The sequence below is a fragment of the Syngnathoides biaculeatus genome, chromosome 7 (assembly GCF_019802595.1).
Source record: "Syngnathoides biaculeatus isolate LvHL_M chromosome 7, ASM1980259v1, whole genome shotgun sequence".
Taxonomy (NCBI): domain Eukaryota; kingdom Metazoa; phylum Chordata; class Actinopteri; order Syngnathiformes; family Syngnathidae; genus Syngnathoides; species Syngnathoides biaculeatus.
In genome coordinates, this window is record NC_084646.1 from 25,891,212 (window position 1) to 25,917,716 (window position 26,505).

Sequence of the window (26,505 nt, forward strand, 5' to 3'; positions counted from 1 at the left end):
AGGACTTCCATGGTTATTTTATTCATCATTATTTCACTATTATGATGTTTGCAATACACAAGCCATGGCGACCATAGATGTCCAAGAACATCACACCACTTGGGTTCTGATTGGGGAGAGGGCGTTCTTCCACATCACACCCCTCCAGGTCTCAATGTCATTGCCCACATGAGCAGTGAATTCCCTCAGAAGAACGACAAAGTCCCCAGCGGGAGTCTGTGGAGTTTGCATGTTCTCCCCATGCCTGCGTGGGTTTCCTCCCACATTCCAAAAACATGCAACATTAACAAGACACTCTAAATTGTCCCTAGGTGTGATAGTTAGTGCAGCTGTTTGTCTCAATGTGCCTTGCAATTGGCTGGCAACCAGTTCAGGGTGTACCCCGCCTCCTGCCCGTTGACAGCTGGGATAGGCTCCAGCACTCCCTGTGACCCTTGTGAGGATAAGTGGCTAAGAAAATGGATTGATGAAATTTCTATTTGTGTTTTTCCTTTTGTGCATTGCATTTCAAAAGGTCCCCGAATAGTAAGACCCAGGTCCATTTTTGCTACTCTCTATCGAGGGCTGGTTTATTCCAGAACAAAAAAATGACTGTCTTCTCTATGCGTCCAGAGGTGCTGCTGGATCAAATTGAGAAGAAGAAAATGGATGCATGAATATCTTTATGTTTGAAGCCTGAAATGTGGCGAAAGTGTGAAATGTTCAAGGGGGCCGAATACTTTCACAAGGTACTGTAGGCTCAAACAACAGTCAGGACCTGTCCCCCAACCTGAGGAATACCATCTTGTCTACTGGGGGTGGGGGCAATGTTCCAGATGCTCAGCCAAGGTGCAATGAGTATACCCACACCTGTTCAGGGCTTTTCACCATGGGCAACTCGAGGAAGAGAGTCAAACCCCTCTGGAGAGGACTGGTACTAGAGCCCAAGCTGTGTGTGGAGGCAAGCCTATATCTAGTCGTGACTTCTTGACCTCACACACCGGCTCGGGCTCCTTGCCTGCCAGAGTTAACGTTCCACGTCATGAGAGCCAGCTTCTGTAGCCAGGGATCAGACCACCAAGTGTCCCTGCCTTTGATCACAATGCATCTGATCACTATGGTCCATGGGAAGAGGGACCCACATTAGTCTTTCAGGCTGTGCCCAGATGAGCCCCATGGCCTGGCCACAACTCAGTCGCCTTCGAGCCCCATCTTTGGGCCTATCTACAGAAGGGGGACCCAGCGACCCGCTTCCGAGGTAGGGAAAACGTCTTCTTGAATTGTTTGTCATCATAGGGGATTTTGGAGCAGTGCTTTTTCTGGTGCCTCACCTCGGACCTGTTTGCCATGGGCGGCTGTGCCAGGCGCATAAAGCCCTAGACAACTTAGCACTTTGGATCACTGGGACACACAAACCCCTCCACCCTAATAAGCTGACAGCTCAAGGAGGGTTCATTTATTTCAGTCTTCTTATATTATATAGATTCATTAAACACCTGGAAAATAATTTTCAAAGGGGTAATTTCTGCTTCATTTCCACATTAAAAATTGTTTTTTCATTTGTTATGTAATAATCTAGTTTCTAGAAATAGTGAATTTTAGCTTTTCTTTTGCTGCAAGGTATAATTGGCAAAATTATACATATATATGAAAAAGATCATGTGCATCCACAGCATCTCTACAAGTTTTAAGTTTCAGTCTTTTGATTGAACTACCAAACTAAATTATGCTTTGGAGACAGTTTTAATTTATTGAAATGTACCTGTAACTATATCTGTGACTCCTGACAATTCTAGGTTCTTAGAATGCACCACAAAAGATTTATCAGATACATTTTTTAACATTTTTTTCATATAATTTTTACATGCTGGTAATTTTAATAAAGTTTGCAAAAAAAGGGAAGAAAACGTCTTTTTTGTATTGAAAAAAATATAAAACCATGACATTTAAATACCGACTCGAACAGAACCATGAATTTTGCGTGTTGCACTCGTAATATACAAACATATACATACATACATGCATACATAAAGGATTTCATGGAGTATCTTACTTTTTTGATATACTTAAACAGCAGTCATACCTTTATAAAAATTTGTGCGTGATACTAAAAAAAAAAACTGCAATGCAACTTACCCTGAGAAATGAGTCGAGAGCTCCATTCTCCATGAATTCGGTGATGATCATTGTGGGTCTGCTCTTGGTCACCACACCCTCCAGCCTAATGATGTTTGGTTGATCGAATTGGCCCATGATTGAGGCCTCAGACAGAAAGTCTCTCCGCTGCCTCTCAGAGTAGCCCACCTTCAGAGTCTTGATGGCAACAGGAATTTCTCTTTTCCCCAGTGGCTTCAGGCGGCCTTTGTACACCTCTCCAAACTCACCTGGGAAAGAAAATATGAAGTGGATTCAGACTCGAATGTTTTCCATGGAAGGGAATCAAACATGCTTGGAGCGAAACTAGAAGGATTACACACATGACTGAGTTTTGGATTGTGGCTAAATTCTTAACAGTGTTGATTGAGCTTTACTCTCTGTATCACATAGACTCAAGAGTTGCTATGACATGAAACTGCACTTTTTCCACGTAAGGGAAATCTAGGTTGAATTCACAGATCTGGGGGATGAAGTCAATCTTAATCTACTTACACGTAAAGGTGTGCCTCGGGCCAGTTCATTTTAAATGCAACATGAGCCAAGAGCTCAGACCAGTGAATCAGATCAAGATTTCACCACTATCCATATGCTCTTTATTGGCCAACCTTTGGTCAAGGACCATGTATACTTAAGTGCTTTTGTTCCAGACCAGAGAACCAAATTACATTCCCTATAGTAAAAAAAATGTTTTTCCTCAATGTGGGGGTGAAACTGACCTCATTTTGTTCATTTGCTTTGGCCAGAGTGTTGAATTTTCTCCATAATAATAAGGATAATAATATAATAATAATAATAACTTGATTTGGATCATTTGAAAAACTCTTGTGTCCTCTCACCAGTGGTGCCATGCCAATGTGAACTTCAACAAAGACATGTAATGACTTGTGGGACTTGACATGGGTAAAACTGAATGTTTTTGGATAATTAAAAACTTTTAAAAAATGTTTTAGGAAGAACGATGTTGTCAAACTCTGAGCATCACTGATACATCATATATCAAGATACCCATGTTGTCATGCTCAAACACTCATCGAACCAAATTCAACAAACAAAGCTACACACTCTACGCAGTTTTTTTTCCAACACTAACGTGAAAAACTATCCTATCTGTTTTTCATGATGATCATGATTGCTGATTTAACCCAATAATAGTCAAATCAAGACTAGTCATGGAAAATAGTGAAAAAGATGGCTCATTCTCTGATCAAAGTGGGGAAACAGTCCAATCCCTTTCCAATGAAATGAAAACAGCAGACAAAATCAGTTGAACTTGATAAATGGTTTTCCTCATAATCTGAATATGGTGTTTTGCTAATTGGGACCATTGGGCCTTGGAAGAGGTTGGGCTCAACTGAATGCCAGTGAAGAATTAATACAGCTCTTGAATTTTATGCAGTGCATATACTTAATGAATACAATGTCTACCATTATTTGTATATGCATATAACATGAATTAATACATTATTAATAATTTATCTGTACATTTTCCATCAAACCTATCCTCATTCGGATTATGGGTGAAATGGAGCCTATCCCAGCTTTCAGTTTGACTTCAAGTCAGAAAGTCTGGGGTGGGGGTGGGGGGGGGTGACATTATCTCGTGTTCTGACTGTGTGCACCTTGGGCTCTTCGGGGCAGTGTGCTGCGATACAAGCTTGTTTGTGGCAACAAAAAAAAAAAAAAACAACAGAATTTAACTCATTTTTCATAGATTCTAAAGAATATACAGGTACACATGTGAGTATTGTTATATATGTTACTACAGAATTCGTGTATAAACCTCCTTAGTTGAAAGCCAATGCCACCTGTGATCTAATGGTAATTCTAGCTAACATGTCAAAGGGGTTTGTATTGACAGTTAGTGTAGTTTCCTAAACGGGCTAATTTTGATGCATCATTCCTTCTTTACTTGCACAAAAAAGGGGGAAACGTAATGTGATGCAGGTGGGTTGTTCGAAGAGAACGGTTTACTAGTATTCAAACAACAACGAAAATAAAATAAATAAAATAGTTTCCACATTGAATGGGCACAGCAAATCCAAGTGAATGAACAAACATACAAAGAAAATAATGATGATGATGGTGATGATCATAAAACTATTTAACCCAACTATCCATATTTCCACTGTCCGTCTTTGTCCGTCTAACCTTTGTTTTTCTTCCGGTTCATTACGTCATCACAACGTATCAACTATGTAGCAAACCATAAATCCTCATTTCAAATACCACAGAATGCAATATACTCATCATCCACAGCATAAATACAATATAATATATAACATATAATAAACGATTTGTGAATACTCGATACTACATAATTAAAACCTAGCTGAAATTATTTCACTGAAACTAGACACTAATTATTCTGACTGAAAATATTTGAAGAACAGAAATTATATTTAGGCCCTTACAGGCATGTTTTTAAAACAATCATTTATGTCAGGTATTTAACTATACAATGTGTGTACTGGAATTGTTTTTGTTGTATTTAGTTGAAAGGTAAACTACACCTGGGCTTTCATTAAACTTTAAAATCAGGCTAAGAGAGGACAGAGACTTTGTGGGCCACTCACACACATAAAACCCCAAAACCACTTTCAAATCACTTCAAAGTCACTTTCAACCACTCATATTGTATTGGTACGAAAAATACAACCCACCCATTTTTCAAGATGCTTAATCTCTGAGGAAAAGTTATAGTTTTTCATACAAAACAAAGCTATTCCTGTTGCATTTGGCAATATGTTTCCATTATTTTGGCCATTTGTGACAATTAAAATGTTAGAAAATTAATAAATTGACCAGATCATGATCAGCTGAAAATCAAGTGATTGACCAGATTTCTGATCACGTGATCGGATTTGGACAGCCCTAAAAAATACGATTGACACCTATAGACAGTTTCGAGTCCACATTTAAAGCCCAACTGTCATCCCTATAAACATTCTAAAATAGATCTTGTAATGAAAAATACATATAACATTATTCACTTCAATGTCTATACGAAAAAATAAATGTGTGCGGAGAGCGCGTCATCCATGCGCAAAGTTGCAGAAGTGTCATTCTACGATATCCAAGTGGTCGCCATATTGGCTGCATCCTCCGTCCGTGATGTCACCCGGACATTCGCCAATGAAAACACGCAGTGCACCCTAACTATGGGAGACAAACGCGCCCCTTCTGACACAGAAGCTCTTTTCGAAAAGGAGAACACCACACAACCGAGTGAACCGAGCAATATTACACTATTGTTTCGAGCCCTTGGGGCAATATTACACTATTGTTTCGAGCCATATTCAGATGATATGCAATCACGGCCAAACCGCATCCCCGTCCAATCCACTTCTGGGGCGGAGATGAGCCATTGCGGATGAGCCGTCCGGTGTGGCTTATGACAGAGCCGAGCCGTCCTGCTTTAGGGGGGGTGTTCACAGACACCACAGTACTGAGCAACAAAGTCGAGCCGGGGCGCTTTATGCGCGCACGGGACTGAGGGAGGCATTCTCAGCTGGGTTCTTCAGAGCCGCCCCCGTCCCCAAAGCCCGATGCGCAGCCCAAAGCCTTTGGACTATAAACCTCAAAACTGTGAGACAGATATGCTAACCCATAGGCCAGGTGGACTGTAAATACTTCACTCAAAGATTACAAAAATACAAACTCTTTTCTAGGGTGCCGTAAATACTTTTTTGTAATGATGATAGAACATCAAGCAGAAAAAAAAGTAAAAACGTATGGTTAAAATCTGGTATAAATGATCGTCTCATCTGTTCTAGGGATATGGATTATTTGTGAGAAGAATTGTAGCCTTCTATCACTAAAGTAGATGAAAGTGGATATCACTTCAAAATAATAGCCCACAGGCTGCATATATGGGTGTGTAAATAATGGATGAGTGATGTGAAATGGATGACAGTCTGTCTCACTGTCTTTGCATCCCACCGCAGTGCTCATCAAAATATACGGTCAATGTTATAAATCAACAAAATGAAACATATATTGAGGACAGAGTGGGAAAAAAAGTCAAGATGAGGGGTTGAGGATGAGACATGGATAACTAGAAACTTAGAAGAAGAAGAGATGCGTGGTCACGGGGCAGATGAGTTGAATCAGTTGAACAAGTCAAGTGGAGGGTATGGAAATAGCCAAGTTTATCTTTTGTCTGTAGTCTGTCTTTTGAGAGAAAATCCGAATTATTTTATTTTGCCAAGTACAGTAGTGTTGAAAATAATAGCAGTCCAATGTGACAATCCAGATTAATACATTTTTATTGCTACATCAAACAAGTTACCAGTAGGTGGAATAGATTCTCATAAAAACCATCAAGACCCAGCATTCATGATATACTCACATGTAAGGCTGTGGAATTGGAAAATTGTTGCTTTTGTTTCGGATTTACCAATCCTTTAAATCACTAAATATTGGGTTGTATGACCAAAGGAAAAATGGCATATCCAGAAGAGGCTACAATTTTTCAAAGAACACTTGAACTGGCCTAAAGAGAAATGGAGGAACATTTTGTTGAGTTGTGAGAGTAAATTTGTTCTTTAGGAGTCCAGGGGCTGCACACAGTTCGTGAGACGACCACCAAACTCTGAATTCAAGTCACAGTACACAGTGAAGCATGGTGGTCCAAGCGTCATGACATGGGCATGTTCCTCCTACTATGAAGTTGGGCCTATTTATCACATACCAGGGATCACGGATCGGTTTGCACATGTCAAAATACTTGATGAGGTCATATTGCCTTAAGCTGAAGAGGACATGCCCTTGAAATTGGTGTTTCAACAAGATAATGACCCCAAACACACTAGTAAACATCCAAAGTCTTGGTTTCAAACAAACAAAGTTAATGTCATGGAGTGGGCAGCCCAATCCCCGGACCTTAACACAAACAACAACGTGACATAAAAAAATGCTGTTTCTGAAGCAAAACCAAGAAATTTAAATGAATAGTGGAATCTCATTAGGAATCTTGGAGTGGAAAAATAGCTGAAACGTGCCACAAGTTGGTTAACGCCATGCCACACAGATGTGAAGCAATTATCAGGGCTGCGGATGATGCAGTCATCATAGGAATGCATTTCATCCTCGGCAGTCTGAGGGTATGTGAGACTCCTGTCTGTGGACTTCAGCTCTGTGTTCAACACCATCATCCCCAAACTCCTTTCCTCCAAGCTTCTGCAGCTCAGCATCTCACCTTCCATCTGCCAATGAATTTACAGCTTCCTGATGGGTAGGACACTGCAGGTGAGGCTACCTCATCTACACGCACCATCAGCACTGCAGCGTCCTATGGTTCCGCTGCTCTTCTTGGCTCTTCACGAGGCATCGATAGCAACCCCAATCTGTACCCTTTCTTGCGGAGCTTCACTTGGATGTTGACTGTCGTGTCTCCTTAGCCTCCATGCACCATAGACCATAGTCACTATGCTGATGAGTAACTTTTGTGAAAGTTGGTGAAAGTAAGTCCGGGGTAGATTTCCTGATAATTAGCAAGTTTTCCCTCGTGTAAGTGAGTCAGGTAATGTCTCCAAAGACAAAGAAAAAGCACAAAAACATCATCAATACTGAACAGCATGTAACGCAGGGTAGGCGCAATTTTGGAATCTTGGACAACGCCAACTGTTACAGTTACGGAGGTGTTTCTTACAGATGGACTGGTAGTTATAAGGCTAAAGTAATATTGGTATGAAGAGAGAGAACTGTCATGATCCTGTGTTCTCTCGCAGACACTGCTTTTTCCATTCTCTGAGGAGCCTCAAGCGCACACCTGCCAGGCATCATGACCAATCATGTTCTTAAGCCCCGGAGGGATGGAAGATAGTTTCTGGAATATTAGCCATTCATGCTCGGAGTTATTCCCCGTTTGGTCATGTGTTTTGCGTCCATGTACTTGTACTCATGTCACTCAAGTATTTTTTATTTTCCTTAGTCCTACTTTTATCTTTTCTTGTGTAGATTAGACTTTGCAATCTTGTTTCTACCAAGTTCAGTGAAGGAACTTGGTTTTATTACTCCTTTGATATATCGGCAAAGAGCCTGCATGGGTTTTCTCCGGGCACTCTGGTTTCCTCCCACATGCCCAACAGCATGCAACATTAATTGGACACTCGAAATTGCGAGTGCAAGTGTTGTCTGTCTCCATGTGTCCTGTGATTGGCTGGCAACCAGTTCCGGGTGTATAATGCCTCCTGCCTAATGACAGCTGGGATTGGTTCCCACAATCCTTGTGAGAATAGGCAGCAGAGAAAATGGATGGATGGATGGATGGATGGATTGTTTCCAATGTACTCCATCTATACACTGGAGGTGTGATTTTGTCTATTATAGTTCAGGTCGGCCTTTTCCTACGTAGTTTTGAGTTTTGTGATATCCTTGTTCACATTGTTTGTGCCCCTTTGGTTAAATAGAGAAATTGTTTATTTGCTCTTATAGCTCTGTTGGCTCAGTGTTGGGGTTTAAAATTCTGTACACGCGATTGTGACAAGAACATGGAGAGAGTTTCCCTCTCCTCAGGGTGTGTTCTTCTTTTATCTTCCCTTCACAATCAATTGCTCACCTTTTCTTCCCTTGCCTCTCTTATTTTAGCATTTCCCAAAGATAAACAATGTTGAATACTTCTGAGGGCCTGAATCACTGGGAGAGGCAAAGAATGGGAGGCGAGGTAAAGTACAGCGTGTGTGTATAAAAGGAAAACGATGCCTGTTTTCAAATCACCTCAACTCATATTTCTTTGGTTTCTCCAGGGGTTTTAAGTTGCTGTTATCACTGGCTGAGGTAAGAACCCTTTCCTGAGAGAAATAAAGCAAGCAACTGAAATTTCTGACTGAAATTTAGAGTTGTCTCACTGACCAAAGCATATCTTCTCAGTTTTAAGGTTCTGAATCTGGTTCATGACTTATCTTCGCCAAAAAGTTATTTTGTAGTTTATTTTGGCCCACTGACGTTATTCATGGAGTGAAAATGTTCAGATGCTTAGGCTTGTGTCATAACCCTAATCATCAACTTTATTCAAAATCAACAACAAAAAAAATAAAAAAGATTTTACAATGTTATATGCATTTATGCAAGGGTGATTCTAGGATCAGAGGTTTAGGGATATTGAGCTCCTGGCCAGGAAAACTGTAATTCTTTTGGACATACCTACATACTGCTGTTTAGTACATTTTAATGCAATTTGATTCACATATTTATGAAAGAAAAGCATAATTTTTGAGAAAGTAACTATCATGTTTGATTAAGGTTTCTTTTAAATGTTGCACCACAGCAAAAGTGGGATGGATTTGAATCATAAAATAACCACAATGTGACCCTAATATCTAGGGATTGACTACTCAATTTGATCCAGCAGCACCTCTGGACGCATAGAGAAGACAGTCATTTTTTTGTTCTGGAATAAACCAGCCCTCGATAGAGAGTAGCAAAAATGGACCTGGGTCTTACTTTTCGGGGACCTTTTGAAATGCAATGCACAAAAGGAAAAACACAAATAGAAATTTCATCAATCCATTTTCTTAGCAGCTTATCCTCATATGTGTCGCGGGGAGTGTTGGAGCCTATCCCAGCTGTCAACGGGCAGGTGGCTGGGTACACCATGAACTGGTTGCCAGCCAATCGCAGGTCACATAGAGACAAACAGCCGCACTCACAATCACACCTAGGGACAATTTCAAGAGTCCAGTCAATGTTGCATGTTTTTTGGAATGTGATGGGAACCCGGAGTGCCTGGAGACCAACGCTTTCCATCTGCGCCACCGTACTACCATAAATAGAAATTGAGTTTTATTAATACTTCCAGTATGAGAACTCCTCTTTGTCCAAAAATAAGCAAGTCTGTAAGTTATTTGGTGACACCTTTGCTTTAATATTATCACATGCCCAAGACACAATGAACTTCTGAAGCCTATACGAAGACTGTGGGACAGTCAGCCACCCCTGTGTGGAGTTTGCAAGTTCTCCCCGTGCCTACGTGCGTTCTCTCTGAATACACTGCTTTCCTCCCCATGTTCAAAAAACATGCATGGTAGGTTACTTGAAGATGAACTTGCCTGTGTGAGTGCGAATGGCTGTTTTTCTATATGTGCCCAGTGACTGGCTACCATACAATTCAGGGTGCCTCTTGCCCCAAGGCAGTTAAGACTGGCAAAAACACATCCGTGACACAAGTGAAGATAAGTGGTTAGTCAAATGGATGGATGTCAAAACATCACTCCCTGAAACCATTTATTGTAGGTTTCTATTGGAATTGTACTATATCGTTTTGGTCTGTATTCTGAATTTCCACCTTGCACTTATGACAGCTAAAATTATTTTGTGCAACACAAACATATTTACATTGGAATAGTTGCATTGACACAACTTATTATGTTCCTGTGGATGTTTCAGTATAAATGAAAGCAAATCTTTCTCAACTACAAAGAAAATAATTGGAATAGCTTGTTCCCACCTCATGCTCACTCACACATAAAATTGGTTTATTTAATCTACTGTTATCTGCTGTTTCAAATGACAGGCTGTCTCTTGGAAGAAGCAATAAGATTACTAATGTCTATTTCAAAAACATTGTAAAGTACAAACCCAATTCCAATGAAGTTGGGACATTGTGTTAAATGAAAACAGAATATCTGTACAATGATTTGCAAATAATGTTCAACCTATATTTAAGTGAATACAGCACAAAGACAAGATATTTAATGATCCAACTGATAAAATGTATTGTTTTTCACAAACAACAAATTAACTTGGATTTTTATGGCTCAAAGACGTTCAAAAAATCTGAGACAGGGTCATGTTTACCAATGGGTCACTGTGAAGAAAACAAGTATTTGAACACCCTGCTATATTGCAAGTTCTCCCACTTAGAAATCATGGAGGGGTCTGAAATTTTCATCGTAGGTGCATGTCCACGGTCAGAGAGATAATCTACAAAGAAAAATCCAGAACTCACAATCTATGATTTTTAACGATTTATTTGTGTGATACAGCTGCAAATAAGTATTTACACACCTGAGCAAACTAATGTTAATATTTGGTACAGTAACCTTTGTTTGCAATTACAGAGGTCAAACATTTCCTGAAATTGTTCACCAGGTTTCCACACACTACAGGAGGCATTTTGGCCCACTCCTTCACACAGATCTTCTCTAGATCAGACAGGTTTCTGGGCTGTCACTGAGAAACATGGAGTTTCAGCTCCCTTCAGAGATTTTTCTAATGGGTTTCGGTCTGGAGACGGGCTAGAACATGCCAGAACCTTGATATGCTTCTTACGGAACCACTCCTTGGTTTTTCTGGCTGTGTGCGTCGGCCCATTCATGTTGAAAGACCCAGCCACCACCCATCTTCAATGCTCTGACAGAGGGAAAGAGGTTGTTCCCCAAAATCTCAAAATACATGGCCGCGGTCATCCTCTCCTTAATACAGTGCAGTTGTCCTGTCCCATGTGCAGAAAAACACCCCCAAACATGATGCTACCACCCCCATGCTTCACAGTAGGTTGGTGTTCTTGGGATGGAACTCATCATTCATCTTCCTCCAAACACGGTTAGTGGAATTATGACCAAAAAGTTCAATTATGGTCTCATTTGGCCACAAAACTTTCTCCCGTGACTTCTCAGTATCATCTAAATGGTCATTGGCAAACTTAAGACGGGCCTTGACGTCTGCTGGTTTAAGCAGGGGAACATTCCGTGCCATGCATGATTTCAAACCATGACGTGTATTACCAACAACGGAAACGGTGGTCCCAGCTCTTTTCAAGTCATTGACCAAGTCCTGTCGTGTAGTCCTGGGCCGATTCCTCACCTTTTTAAGGATCACTGAGACCCCATGTGGTGATATCTTGCATGGAGCTCCACTCCGATTGAGATTGACTGTCATGTTTTGCTTCTTCCATTTTCTAATGATTGTTTTAACAGTGGACCTTTTTTTCACCAAGCTGCTTGGCAATTTCTCCGTAGCCCTTTCCAGCTATGTGGAGTTGTACAATTTTGTCTCTGGTGTCTTTGGACAGCTCTTTGGTCTAAGCCATGTTACAAGTTTGAGTCTGACTGATTGTATGGGGTGGACAGGTGTCTTTATGCTGCTAACGACCTCACACAGTTGCATCTGATCCAGGATAATACATGGAGTAGAGGTGGACTTCTAAAGGCGGACTAAGGTCTTGGAGGGTCAGAATTCTAGCTGATAGACAGTTCTTCAAATACTTATTGAACACTGCTGTATCACACGAATAAATGGTTAAAAAAAATCATACATTGTGATTTCTGAATTTTTCTCTTTAGATTATCCCTCTCACAGTGGACATGCACCTACAATAAAAAATTTAGACCACTCCATGATTTCTAAGTAGGAGAACCTGCAATATAGCAGGGTGTTCAAATACTCATTTTCTTCACTGTACATCACCTTTTCATTTAACAACATTCAATAAACATTTGGGACCTGAGGACACTAATTCTTGATGCTGTGTAGGTGGAATTCTTTCTCATTCTTGCTTGATCTACATCAAGTATAGTCAATACTATTTTTTCTACATCAAGCCTTAATGGCACACAAGTTTGTAGTACATGTGTAAAAAGAGGTATACCTCTAATGTTAATGTTGCAAAAATAAGTGTTCACTTGGGCTACAGAGTTAATGGAATTTCAATTGTGATTGCAATTTTGGCTGCCATGATTAAATAAGCTTGATCGTCGACAATTCTATTTATATTTTTACACAGCCAGTCACCAAGGGGCCCACATGATTAAGACTTCACTAAGCTTCCCAAAAAGCTAAAACCCTTGTGAGGATAAGCGGCTTGGAAAATGGAATGGTAAAAAAGCTGTGCTCCAATTTAGTAATATGTGAAGCTTTTTATTTGGAAGTTGGCCTTTCAGCGAGTTGGTGGTGAGGCGGTGTGACACAGTAAGAGACTATGAACAATCGATCGCCTTAACTTCAACTTTTCGGCTTGGTGGACCGCAATGAAAAAGGCCAGGAGTGAATAGAGTGAAATTACAACTGCAGAGTTCTTTGCGGTTTGTGACTGCCAATGGTCAAGAAGAACGGCGGACGTATCCCGTCCTTGAAAAATTTCTAATGTCATTGCGTTCTCTGCATGAACTGTATTTGCTTCTATAAGTTTGCAATGTGTGATTGTTCTTTGTGACAGCACTAACAGTATTTACAGTATGCAGTTTGCCTGTAAGTGAAATCACTGTATAAAATCCGAATTTGAGGTTCACTTGGGTTATAGTTGTCTTCCATTTGCATTTGTTTGACGATCTTAAAAAAATTGGAGAAACTATCCAAAAATATATGGATTTGAGAAGGGGGGGTATTTTTTTCCCCTCACTTCACAGTACACATAAAAATACTTACCTGAGCCAATGACTTCTTCTATCTTGACACATGAGGAGTCAATTTCCTTGGCAAATTCTCGGACAGCCTCATTGGGGTCTTCGTAGGTGAAAGGGTCGATGTATATCTTGACCCCTGGCGAACTGTGACCATCAGACAGGCTGGGGAAGGTCACCGTGGGGGTAGGACCACTAAACATGTCAGTTCTCAGCGTCACCTCTGATAAATGACAGAGAATAAGCACAACTTTATACTTACGAAATCTACTACACAAATAGTTGGTATAGTGCCGATAAAGTACTGGATATCAACAACGGTTATAATGATACAATTTTTTATGCCTAGGGTGTTTTGAAGAAAGGATGCTACATGTTGGGAATCCTTTACAATCGTGAAATACTCTATTTCTCCTTTGATATCTGGAATAGAATAACATGGAATCAAATGGAATGGCAATTTATCTGATAAAATACAATAATAATAAATAATAATTCTTGATTGTTCACTGATATAGCAAATTGTCTTTGGCTCACCAACAAAGAGAACAGCACTAAAATACAGATATTGATGTATATTAAAAGTGAAGCAAAACATAATAAAAACAGAAGTAGGATGTTTTTGAGATTAATAAAAACATCCTCAATAAGATCTAGTAAAGACATCAGTGTTCCACAGTTTAGGTCATACAGTATATTTGGATTAGTCACATTGTTGAATTCAGGATTGTGAAGGTATTTTTAACAAATGACTTTTTTTTTTAACTTCCTTTCACCAGAGGAGCTCTGTAGTGCCTCCCTGACTTCAAAAGCTTAAAGAATTTTGTTTACCTACCTTTTGAGGAAATCATTGGACTTAAACGATTGAAGTGAAAACGTTTGCTTCCGTCAACAAATACTCAGTCAACTATGGATGTTTAATGGGATTTAGATCAGGACTCCAAAATAGTCTACTGTTTTCTGTTTATCTGTTGGGTGGTTTTAGTTGTGTTGTCTGTCATTGTTCCATTACAGGACCCATAGCCTGGAGCTGAGACCGAGCTTTCTGACATTATACAGTACACTTTACTCCAGAATACCTTGATTTTCCTGAAATGGAATTGTACCCCCCACACCTGTTGCAACATAACAGCCCCGATGAAAACCAAACCATCTAAAAATTTCCCAGGTTGTAAGGTGTTCTTTTTTTTCCTCAGGCACTGCAGGAGCAAAATTGTTACTGGTCAAAGCCGCTCCAAGAGGTTAAATACACACAGGGTTAAAAACAGGCAAGAATGGCTAAGAACAAAACATTTGACCATTCTAAAGTAGCCTCCTGAGCGCTGATGTAATTTTTTAATTTATAATTTCTCAAGTGAAAAATTGCTCGTATAATCTATATTTTTTGGTTCAAAATTAAATGTTTTGCAATGCTTTCGGTGTGTTGCTCTAGTAATATTGTGGCCATACTTTTAACTTTGGAGCAGGATCATCGTGAATGCAAAATCTAATACTATGTAGTATTTAATCCCTTAGACACACTCCAAAATGCAGTACAGTCTTTCCAGAAGAGTAGACGTTATAATAGCAACAAAGGGGAGACTTACTCTATATTTTCTTCAATTTTTTCTCTTTTTTTTAGTGTGTTATGCTGATATCCAAATACAGTTTGTTTGTTTATACCATATACTTAGGTGTATTTAACATACCTCCCCCTGCATTGTATTGCTGCAACTTGTCACCGTACGCACTCTCTTTCAATTGCCTTCTCCTGTAGGAAACATAAAAACATTTTTTTTGGAGGGGGGGGTAAAGAAGGTAAATAAACGGGTAAATATATGTAAAGATTCCGTCAACTGAAGTTGATACCATGTTGCACTCAGGAATGTAAAAAAAAATAATGGCAAAAAAAATTAATTATTCCAATCATTCACCACTATCGGCTGACATGTCACTGATATATTTGTTTTTACACTAATCCAAGATAGAGTAAAGAAACTTTAAAGGGGAATTCCGGTGGTTTGCATTAACAATGTATCCAATAGTTCATGTAATTGTGGTGTTTACATAATTCACCCGCGGGACCTCGAGTTGGGGACTGTTATTGTTGTTGCGCTTCCGGAGTGAAAGGTTATCTGAGTTCCCGCCGTTATGCGAGTAGTTTTTCGATGTCGAGCAATAAAACAAGATTTGTTCCTCTGTCCGACACTCCGCCTCCGACGTCAGTCCCGGCGTTTTCGAGAATGAAACGAACATGGCAACCGCCATCCTCAAATTGCCGGAGTTTTGGGAGACGTCCGCGGCAGCGTGGTTCGCACAGACGGAGGCTCAGTTCGCCCTCCGCGGGATCTCAGATGATTCCACGCGTTACTACCACGTTGTCTCAGCACTCGGGAGCTCAACGGCGGCCAGAGCAGTGAACTTCATCACCTGCTGGTGGATGTTAAGAGGAGCCCTCTGGTGGATGCACTGACTTTCTCCACAGTCGCCTGCGTCCGCAATGAGGCGACTTATGGCGGTCTCTCCAGTTCGCTCTCGGACGGCACCAAGTACCAGCTCCTCCTTGGTGAGTTCCCTGGCTTGACACGGCCCACTTTCTCCTCTGCCACGACTAAACATGGGGTCGAGCACCAAATTGAGACCAAGGGCCCCCCAATTCATGCGAGGGCCCGACGGCTTGACCCCGAGAAGCTAGCAGTTGCTAAGTCCGAGTTTGCCAACATGGAGCGCCTGGGCATCGTCCGCCGCTCGGATAGCCCGTGGGCCTCGCCGCTACACATCGTCCCTAAACCGAGTGGCGGGTGGCGACCGTGTGGTGACTACCGCCGCCTTAACGACGCCACTATGCCCGACCGCTACCCTGTTCCACACATTCAGGACTTCTCAGCCCACCTGGCGGGCAAAGTCCTGTTCTCCAAGGTCGACCTGGTGCGCGGGTATCACCAGGTTCCCGTGCACCCCTCAGACGTTCCAAGGACGGCTTTAATCACTCCGTTTGCACTGTTCGAGTTTCTGAGGATGCCCTTTGGTCTTAAAAACGTGGCACAATCTTTCCAGCGTTTAATGGATTCTGTGCTCAGCGACTTGCCATTTGTGTTCGTCTATTTGGATGACATCCTCGTCGCCAGCTCCTCGGAGAATGAACATCTGATGCACCTCCGCGACCTCTTCGCAAGACTTGAGCAGCATGGCCTGATCATCAACCCGGTGAAGTGTGTTTTCTAGGTGCCCTCTATCCAGTTCCTCGAGCACCTTATAGACAAGAACGGCGCCACCCCCCTTCCGGCAAAGGTGGAGGGCGTCTCCGCTTTTCCCCGACCTCGCTCGCCTCGGGGCCTCCAGGAGTTCCTGGGGATGGTGACTTTCTACCTGGAGGCCGCAAAAGGGTTCAGGCCGGTTCCCACGTCGCAACATGGCACCCCAGCTGCCCGGCTGCCCCGTCACCTGCGCTCTCCGGATTTTGTGTTTGTTCACGCAGGAGCACGGGGATAAGAGCCTGCTCGTGGACATTGGCGGCAGACCCGAGACTGTTTCCGTGGACAGGGTAAAACCCGCGCACCTGGACATTGCCCAGCCTTTGGGGTTGGCCCTCCCCCCGGGCCGGGGTCGTCCCCCTTTGCCCTGTGCCCCTGCGCCTGCCGGGGTGCCCTTGACCCCGCCTGGGCCCTTGTCCCGTGACTCAATGGACAGTGCGGCCCCGCCCCCCTCGGCCCCTACAGTGTACACCCGCCGGGGTCGGGTCGTCATCCCTCCCCGGCACGAGGATTTTGACTATGGGTGAATTCTGGGGGGGCTTGTGTGGTGTTTACATAATTCACCCGCGGGACCTCGAGTTGGGGTGCTGTTATTGTTGTTGCGCTTCCGGAGTGAAAGGTTATCTGAGTTCCCGTCGTTATGCGAGTAGTTTTTCGATGTCGAGCAATAAAACAAGTTTTGTTCCTCTGTCCGACACTCCGCCTCCGACTCGTTTTCTCTGGCGCTACATAATATGTGCTCTATCCTGACAATGTGATGTTAATAGTGTTTTGAAAAAGATTTTTATCGACAATTATGAATTTTCAGGTGCGCTGCCATTTTCGCGAGTCACATAACCTATGTGGGCAGATGTGACATGTTACGTGCCATTACAAACGCTCGATTACATTGGACACCATATTGCCCTGCGCTTATTTCTCGGATTTATCCTCATCTGATGAAGAAATAGCAGTATCGGTTGATCAGGAAGACGGAGAAATACTTCCATACAGATTTGAACCTGTGGCTGTAAATGTTGAATATTCGGCTGGTTCTTCGGGTGGAATGACGCGGTTCTGACGAGCTCGGTCCGCCGAGCAGCGGAGCGAGCTCCGGGGCATGAACTTGCTCCCCACCGTGCCCCAGAGCTCGTTTGGCAGGGGAGCTTTTTCTAATCATGACCGCTGCTCCACCACACTCTTTTTACTAGATTACCTTACACCCGCCCCTCCCTCTTAAAGACGTATACTCATAATTACAAATGTTACAGTACTTATGCAGCCCATCAATGTGTTTTACAATGACAGCGTCCACCACCGCTGCTTTAGTTAGCAACACAGTCTGGGCAACATAGAGTAAAGACGAGCAAGACATTCTGCTTATGTTTACTTTGAATATTAATGGAGAAAGTTAAAAAAAATGCTGTTGTTTTAAGATCCATTGACTGTCGGAGTATGTGAATAATCAAAGAAAAAGTGGTTAAACTGGATGAGATTTTCTCTTTTCAGAGGGGGAAAGGTCTGGTCTGAAGCCAAAGTAGAAAGTGCACTGATGAGATGGTGTGCAATTTTAAAATTCTACTTTGGCACAGCCTGATCCAGGATGAAAGCACAGACAATATAGTGCACAAAATGCTAATTTTGTATTTTAAATATAGGAGGCAACATAACAATCTTAAAATGGTTTGGGAGCACCCCCCCCCCCCCCCACACACACACACACCACCCCATAGTCGTCGGTAGCTCGCGAGAGGCTGGCTGCTTCAAAAGTAGATCTTGGGGAAAAAAGTCTGGGCCCCCTAATGTAGACAATGGAGATTTGTGTGTTTCAGAAGTCATTAGTTGTGGGTGATTCACCTGGTACAAATGATGGCGATCGCTACCAGAGAGACAATACACACTCCACCAACTAAGGAGCCTGCAATCAAGGAGAGCTGCTGTCCTAGCTCTGACTTGAACTCATCTGAAAAAACATACAAGTCAAAGTTCATTCATGAAATTGCACTGATGTGAATTATTGAAACAAAAACAATTTCTGGGGACTGAATGAATACAGTGTGAACAATATTAAATATGCTTCAAAAGCCCACATACTCGTCATTTACATTACGGTTCCAGAAACATTGCCAATCTAGATCAAACACTTGATTGTGCATGCAGCTCACACTCCTCCACACACACCTCCACACTCCTCCAGCTGCAGACCCACGCACTTACCATCAGTGAGTGTTTGGAAGAGCATCTCTTTGCTGTAAGCTCCGTAGCCAGCCACAGTGTGGGCCCTCACCTGAACCACATACCCGGTGCCGGGCCTCAGACCCTCCAGAATAATACTGGGACTCTTGCTCTGAACCACTGAACTGTTCGACACTGAATGCTGAGACTGTGGGGACAACACAAAGAGATAACATGTCAGAGAAAGACACCTGACCCTCAGCTGAATATTCTACATTTTCAGAACCTATGATGACCTTCATCTAGTGTGCCTTTGTTGCATTACAATTCAGCTGTGTCATGGTGTGGAACATATCTCCAAAGAGCAGAGTCTGTGTGTCAAATTGGTCAATGGCAGTCTTGAGTGTGAGTCACACATGAACCCAGCTTGCTTGCACACCAGACAGCTACAGATGATAACATGGATTTAAATGACAACACCCCCGTCTGCACACAGAAATCCTTCTTCCTCCTTCTGGAAACTGCTTTATATGGTATTGATTTATTCAAATAGCTCTATATCCACAGCAATTCACCCAAATGAACAAGTATTGGCACTGAGTTTTACCTGATTTACATGTCGTTTTATTGACAGGAAAAACTGTTTTCTGATAGCGCTAACTGCTGTAATCAGGGTTGTTTTTCTTGGTGTGTTTATCTAATTAGTAGGCATCTTCCTGTCTGAATTTTTTGAAATGCTATTCAATAGTTTTACAGAATGGGTGTATGGAAACGGTGGTCCCAGGTCTTTTCAGGTCATTGACCAAGTCCTGTCGTGTAGTCCTGGGCTGATTCCTCACCTTTCTAAGGATCGCTGAGACCCCACGTGGTGATATCTTGCATGGAGCTCCACTCCGATTGAGATTGACCGTCATGTTTAGCATGCAATTTCTCCGTAGCCCTTTCCAGCTATGTGGACTTGTACAATTTTGTCTCTGGTGTCTTTGGACAGCTCTTTGGTCTTAGCCATGTTACAAATTTGAGTCTTACTGATTGTATGGGGTGGACAGGTGTCTTTATGCAGCTAACAACCTCCCACAGTTGCATCTGATCCAGGATAATACATGGAGTGGAAGTGGACTTTTAAAGGCGGACTAAGGTCTTGGAGGGTCAGAATTCTAGCTGATAGACAGGTATTCAAATACTTATTGAACACTGCTGTATCACACAAATAAATGGTTAAAAAAAATCATACATTGTGATTTCTGAATTTTTCTTTTTAGATTATCTCTCTCACAGTGGACATGCACCTACAATAAAAAATTCAGACCACTCCATGATTTCTAAGTGGGAGAACCTGCAATATAGCAGGGTGTTCAAATACTCATTTTCTTCACTGTACATCACCTATTCATTTAACAATATTCAATAAACATTTGGGACCTGAGGACACTAATTGTTGATGCTGTGTAGGTGGAATTCTTTCCCATTCTTGCTTGATCTACATCTTCTGCTGATCAACAGTCCGGACTCTCTGTTGTATTATTTAATGGTTCATAATGCACCACTGTGACTGGTTAGAACATTGCCCTCATAGTTCTGAGGACCAGGGTTCAAATCCCAGCTCCGCCTTTGTGGAGTTTGCATGTTATCCCCGTGTCCGTGTGAGTTTTCTCCAGGTCCTCTGGTTTCCTCCCACATCCCAAAAGCATCCATTGATTGGAGACTCTAAATTGCCCCTAGGTGTGATTGTGAGTGCGACTGTTGTCTGTCTCTATGTGTCCTGCGATTAGCTAGCAACCAGCTCAGGGTGTACCCGGCTTCCTGTATGATGACATTGATGACAAGCGGGATAGGAGACAGCACTCCCATGATCCTCCGGGGAGGGAGGATGGCGTCCATGAAAAAGACATTGGTTGGATGGCAACATGTTTCTCCAAAACCTGTATGTACCTTAGAGCATTAACAGATTAATTACCCATGCCATTGGGACTAACACGCATGTCTATCTGTATTTACTGACATTGATTTTCTGAAGTGTTCCCGAGTGCATTTGGTGATATCAGCTTTTGATGCAGTGCCGCCTGAGAGATCGAAGGTCATGGGCATTCAATGGTGGTGTTGGCCAGACTATTTACATGCAGTTATTTCTCCAGATTCTCTGAAACCTTTGATGACATTTTGGATCATAGATGAAATTCCATAGATTCTTTCTAATTGTATGTTGAGGAACATTGTACTTCAATTGTTTTGACTATTTTCTCCTGCACTTGTTCACAAAGAGGTGAACCTTTCCTCACCTTTGTGAATTAATGAGCAATTCAGGGAACCTCTTTTTTTTATACCCCATCTTGTTCCCAATTAGCCTATTCACCTGTGGAATGTTCCAAACAGGCATTTGATGTGCATTCTTTAACTTTCTCTGTCTTTTTTGCCCCCTGTCCAGCTTTTTGGTAACGTGTTGTAGCCATAAAATTTAAAGTTGATTATTTCCTCAAAGCATTCAAGTTTATCAGTTTGAACATTAAATATATTGTTTTAGTAGTGTATTCAATGAAATATACGTTGAACATGGATTCCAAATCATTGCATTCTGTTTTTATTTGTTTAACACAATGTCCCAACTTCATTGGAATTGGGTTTGTATATAGGGTACAGTGGAACTTTACAATACTCTATTTCATGCCAGAGGTTGGAGAAAGCCACATGTGCATGTCTCAAATCATAACCTTCAAGTCTCAAGCAAGTCTCCTAGTCAGTACATGGGGGGGGGAGACAATCAACTTTAGTCAAGTCATTACTTTGTTCAAGCAAGTCGCGACTCAAGCCATACATGTTGTTCAGTCACAACATATATTGCAGAGGTCATAATTTTTTTTTTTTCACAAAAAAATCATAACACAAAAAGTATTTACACCTTATAAAAGTTAAATAAACAACAACTCCAATTATGATGGATTGAAATTACTGCTTTAAAGCTGCATTTCCAACTCCTTCTATCGCGCCACACAAACCAAGATACAGGATGTGTGTCATGGGTAAAGATTGACATCCGATTTTTCTTTTCAGATTATCTCTCTCACGGTCGGAATGCACCTACGATGAAAATTTCAGACCCCTCCATGATGATCTCAATGTATGTCTCATTAAATAAAAGGAAGTTGCCAACCTAAAAATAAAGCATGTTTTTTTAAAAATAAAATTTTGTGGTACATCCAATGTGGCTCATTACCAATAAATGATGAGCTACCTGTTGTAAGAGTTCAGGATTTTCCCCAACAGTTACCTATGATTTCATTTTTTTCTTTACTTTTTTCAAATTCAATTAATTTAATCCGTTTTTAGAGCATGTTTCTTTGGTCATATTAGCTTCAGTGTTATTTTTTTTTTAATTTGTGCTATTTGTATGTGAGATAAAAACAAAAGATCACAAAAGGTATTGTGTAGTAAAAACAAACTACCTTCAACCCGTCCATTATTCCATTAAAAAATATATATAGTAACTTTCTAACAGATGAACAGCCAGCAAATGAAATACAGGTACGGTATAAAAGTCATCAGAATTTGAAGTACAGTAAGTGGAGTGCATATTACTGCTACTAGGGTTAGATTTGATGCATCACAGCATAGAGTGAGATTATTCATGAGACACCATGGGCTTTTTAAAATGTTATGTTGAACAAAAAAATAAATAAAGCAAGTTCTTATTTGGGCGGCACAGGGCGCTCCTGTAGAGCGTTGACCTCACAGTTCTAAGGACCAGAGTTCAAATCCCGGCCCCACCTATGTGGCGTTTGCATGTTCTCCCCATGTCTGTCTGGTTTTCTCCAGGCACTCCGGTTTCCTCGCACATCCCCTAAACATGCAATATTAATTGGACACTCTAAATTTCCCTGAAGTGTGATTGTGAGTGTGACTGTTGTCTGTCTCCATGTGCCCTACGATTGGTTGGGAACCACTTTTGGGTGTACCCCACCTTATGCCCGATAACAGCTGGGATTGGCTCCACCACTCACCAGCACATGAGGATGAGCGGCTAAGAAAATGGATGGATGGAGTTCTCATTTGAATGTTTTACTTCCCTTGTTGCCAAATTACAAACTTGTGAAGTGGACTTTCAGATTTGTGACTGTTCGGGAGAGCGATATACAGAAAGTAAACTTTGCTTTTTTGTCCTGTATCTCCACTCAAGGTGCATCCAGTCAATTTTTTTTTCGAGTACCATGATTATTGCGACGAACCCTTTAAAGTTTTCCTGCTGTTGCTGAAACGTTGTTGGTAGTCGTTCAATCACCTGCCGTGTCAGCAAGACAAAAATCTGTCTGCTTTCACATCTGCCTTTCATGGCCGGACACAGCAGCAATTTGAGACTCTCGGCAGTTGTCCGTTTCTCTAAATTTTCCCCAAAAGACGGATAAGTCTCCTGCAGTTTCCGTGAACCCACCCCACCTCCAAAAAAAAAATAAATAAATAAAAAAAAACATCAATGGAGAAAGCTCATGTATGAAATGAATTGCTGGAGATGAAAACAACAGATATTTTTGGCATACCGGTGATTCTAGATTCGTAAACATGAAAAGCCTCTTCATCTTTTTTAATCCTCATTTTTATTTTATTTTGTGTACCAAATGTTTTTCTAATTTAATTTCTGTTACAACAGTTGTTTTACATTTACTATAATAACTCTGGTTTTAAAACTCAAATGTGGCCCTTGAGTACCAAAATTTGCCCAGCTCTAGTACATGCAATAAATCCCAGAAATATTCTTAATCCTTCCTTTCACCTTTTCACATGGGTTATATTGAGTTTACAATTACCCAGATTCCATATAGATATATTTTAATCTGAAAAAAAAAACCCTCTGCTTCAACTCCCTTTGCTGATAACATATCACAACTGTTGGCCATATCTTATAAACCTAAGGCTCGTGGGTTCACCCCGGACTGAATCACACCCAAGCTTTCTCTTACTAGTAAGGGTGGTTAATAAAAAAAAAGTGAAACGATGATAGAGGTGGTGTCATCGTGGCATGAAAGATGGGGAAGTAATCATGCTGTAAGGATGAAGGAGGCCTCGAAGACCATCACAGAGTGCTCAGGTGGGGGAAAAAAAGAACGAGGACAAAATTGGGATTACGGATGTAGAACGAAAGATACTATCAAATGATTTAGTTGAAAAGCCTTTGAAAGGTCACCGTATTTCCACTACAGTAGCTATCATTGCCTAAAACAAACAACTTATGCAAGATAAACACATAGCATCTTTTATTCAGATCTTTTGTCCTTAAATATTGCTTTTAGTGTTAGCATCATTGAGTCAAGCATTCATACTACTTATACTGCTTTACGACCAATAGCAGAAGATCTTACGTAACGGATAGTTCCGGTGCAAGAATATGCTCAAGTGTGTTTTGTGTAGAATTAAGAATTCTAAAATTGGAAGTGAACACAGAAATTGGATCTTAATTTAAGATGTGTTTCTGCGTGTGTGTGTGTGTGTGTGTGTGTGTGTGTGTGTGTCTGTGTGTGTGTCGTTGGGGAGCTTTTTGCCTGCTACAGTGGTGAGGTTATGGGGGCCAGCCCATCTGGGAAGGTCTGGTAGTCAGAGATAAGCAGGAGAGAAAAATCCTACAACGCTGTGCCATATTCCATGTGTGGAATTCAAACCTCATTATCTGCAAGAGTAAGGGCAATGGATAAGGAAGTCAGGAAGGGTCGAGGAGTTGGAAATGAAGACGAGACGACAAAATAAGAAGAGTGGAAAAATAGCTGCCATAGTTATAGTTTGCTTGTCTGAAATTTTATATAAAAGAACAAACAGTGAAATGTCAAAATGTAACATTTTCATTTAATGCTATTATGCTCCTTAATTAAACTTTCAAGCACTGGCCTGATTTTGACAGATTGCGTTATCAAGTTTCTCTCACAAGTTTGTCTTCGTGCCGCATGCTGGTGCGGCACTCAGGACCTCCATAGTGCCGCAAAGCATTCAGGGAGCCTGTAAATAGCGCTTAAAGCGGATGTTTTGTGTCAATTATTTTGTGAGTTATTCTTTTCTGTATTTTATTATTTGCTAGTTATTCTACCTTGTTTGCTGTGGTGTGATCATTTTAGTTTCGATGTGATACCATGATTGTGTACAACATCAATGACCTGCCTACATAGGCAGGGTGTGGGGCAATGTCAGCTTCTTCTGCTCATGCATGTGAAATGCAATTGTTCCTCACTACCTTGTGAATGGCATCATATATATAGTGGCTCACGAACACACTTGCTGGCATGTATACTAACAATGTAACCAGTGTGTTCTAGTGTACTTTGTTGGACAAGTCACACAACATTTGCAAATATTGGAACTCAGTGTGCACCTAACCATATTGTAAGCCGCCATGTCTAATGTGGTACCTTGTCGGTTTAAAAGAGAATTTAAGACCTTTACCATTGTGAAAATACAGTGAATTAAAAAACAAAACAAAACAAGAAAAGACCCAATATTTGGGGCTGCCAACGGTGAAGCATGAATGGGCAAGGGGATGCTTTGTTTTCTTTTTCCTTCTTCCACACGGACATACACGTACATTACATTGTACTGTTCCATTTGTCAATATCTTTGTACCTCAGGATCCAATCTGTAGTACCCAATACAAATTAGCTGTCAAATAAATAAATAGCCAGCATTTCAGATCACGACCAGACTGGCCTACTTATAAGTGAATAAATGTGTTTAAGCTCCTTATCAATAAAGCTTAAAAATCTATAATTTTGTCCCACTTAGCAGGATATACTAAATATAGCCAAACAAGAACTTGTACTAGTCCAAAGCAAAATATGGTAAAGCAGCATTTAGCTGTTATGCTGCAAACAAATGGAATAAGTTGCCAACAGAAATGACATCAGCACCAAGTGTTAAACTTTTTAAAAACTGACCTTTTTTTCCCTCTCGTGTTTTAGAGCATTTTCACTTTTGAAAGATATTTCTTGTACTGTACATTCTTTTTCTTCATTTTTATATTTTTCTTTGTTTTAAATATGTATAAGTACTTTTTTGTTGTTCTTTTTTTAAAATGCTTTTCATGTAAAGCACGTTCAGTTACCTTGGATACAAAATGTGGTGTGTAAATAAATTTGCTTTGCTTTGTGCTAGAAAATCCGAATCAGCAAGCCAGTAGAGTCTTGGGAAAGATACCAGTGGGACTTTAAAACTCTGCAGCTTGGTATGTCATTTAGACAGTCTGTGAGTTTTTAATGGAGTGACTCAGAGACATTTTTGTATCAAAACTGAGCACAGAGACTGGCAGCTGCTTCCCCTCAAAAATGTTCTTCAATTTTGTCAGGAAGGATAAGCAGATGTCATTAAATAATGTGGGTTATGTTTGAAGGATGGTGTTCCTCAAAGGTCCTCTACATACAGCTCACCTTCGATTCAGACTTTGCTTAAATGCATTTCCCCTTGAGCAGACGGAAAACCAAATGTCAGGTTTGGTTTGGTTGAAAATAGTTCTAGTAGAGTTTGTTTGGTTGAGTATAAACTCTATCATCCCAACGCCGTTTTGCACCAAACACAGACAGACAAGGTTTGGGTTTGTTCAGTTTACAAACAAACTGGTGCGGTTTGGTTTATTTCAGCTCATGTGTGAAAATTAAACACGCACCAGCGTTAAAAAG

General features: G+C 41.2%; 1 protein-coding gene across 1 annotated transcript in view; it reads right to left on the reverse strand.

The window, feature by feature from the left end:
- Window positions 1–26,505, reverse strand: part of LOC133503471 (ephrin type-B receptor 1-like) — a 105,900-nt gene that overhangs the window by 16,101 nt on the left and 63,294 nt on the right. The window contains exons 10-14 of the mRNA XM_061825149.1: window positions 18,905–19,070; window positions 18,545–18,650; window positions 15,164–15,225; window positions 13,501–13,698; window positions 2,116–2,363 (exon numbers count right to left, since the gene is read on the reverse strand). Coding sequence (XP_061681133.1) covers window positions 2,116–2,363; window positions 13,501–13,698; window positions 15,164–15,225; window positions 18,545–18,650; window positions 18,905–19,070 — 780 coding nt within the window. The remainder of the gene's footprint in view (window positions 1–2,115; window positions 2,364–13,500; window positions 13,699–15,163; window positions 15,226–18,544; window positions 18,651–18,904; window positions 19,071–26,505) is intronic.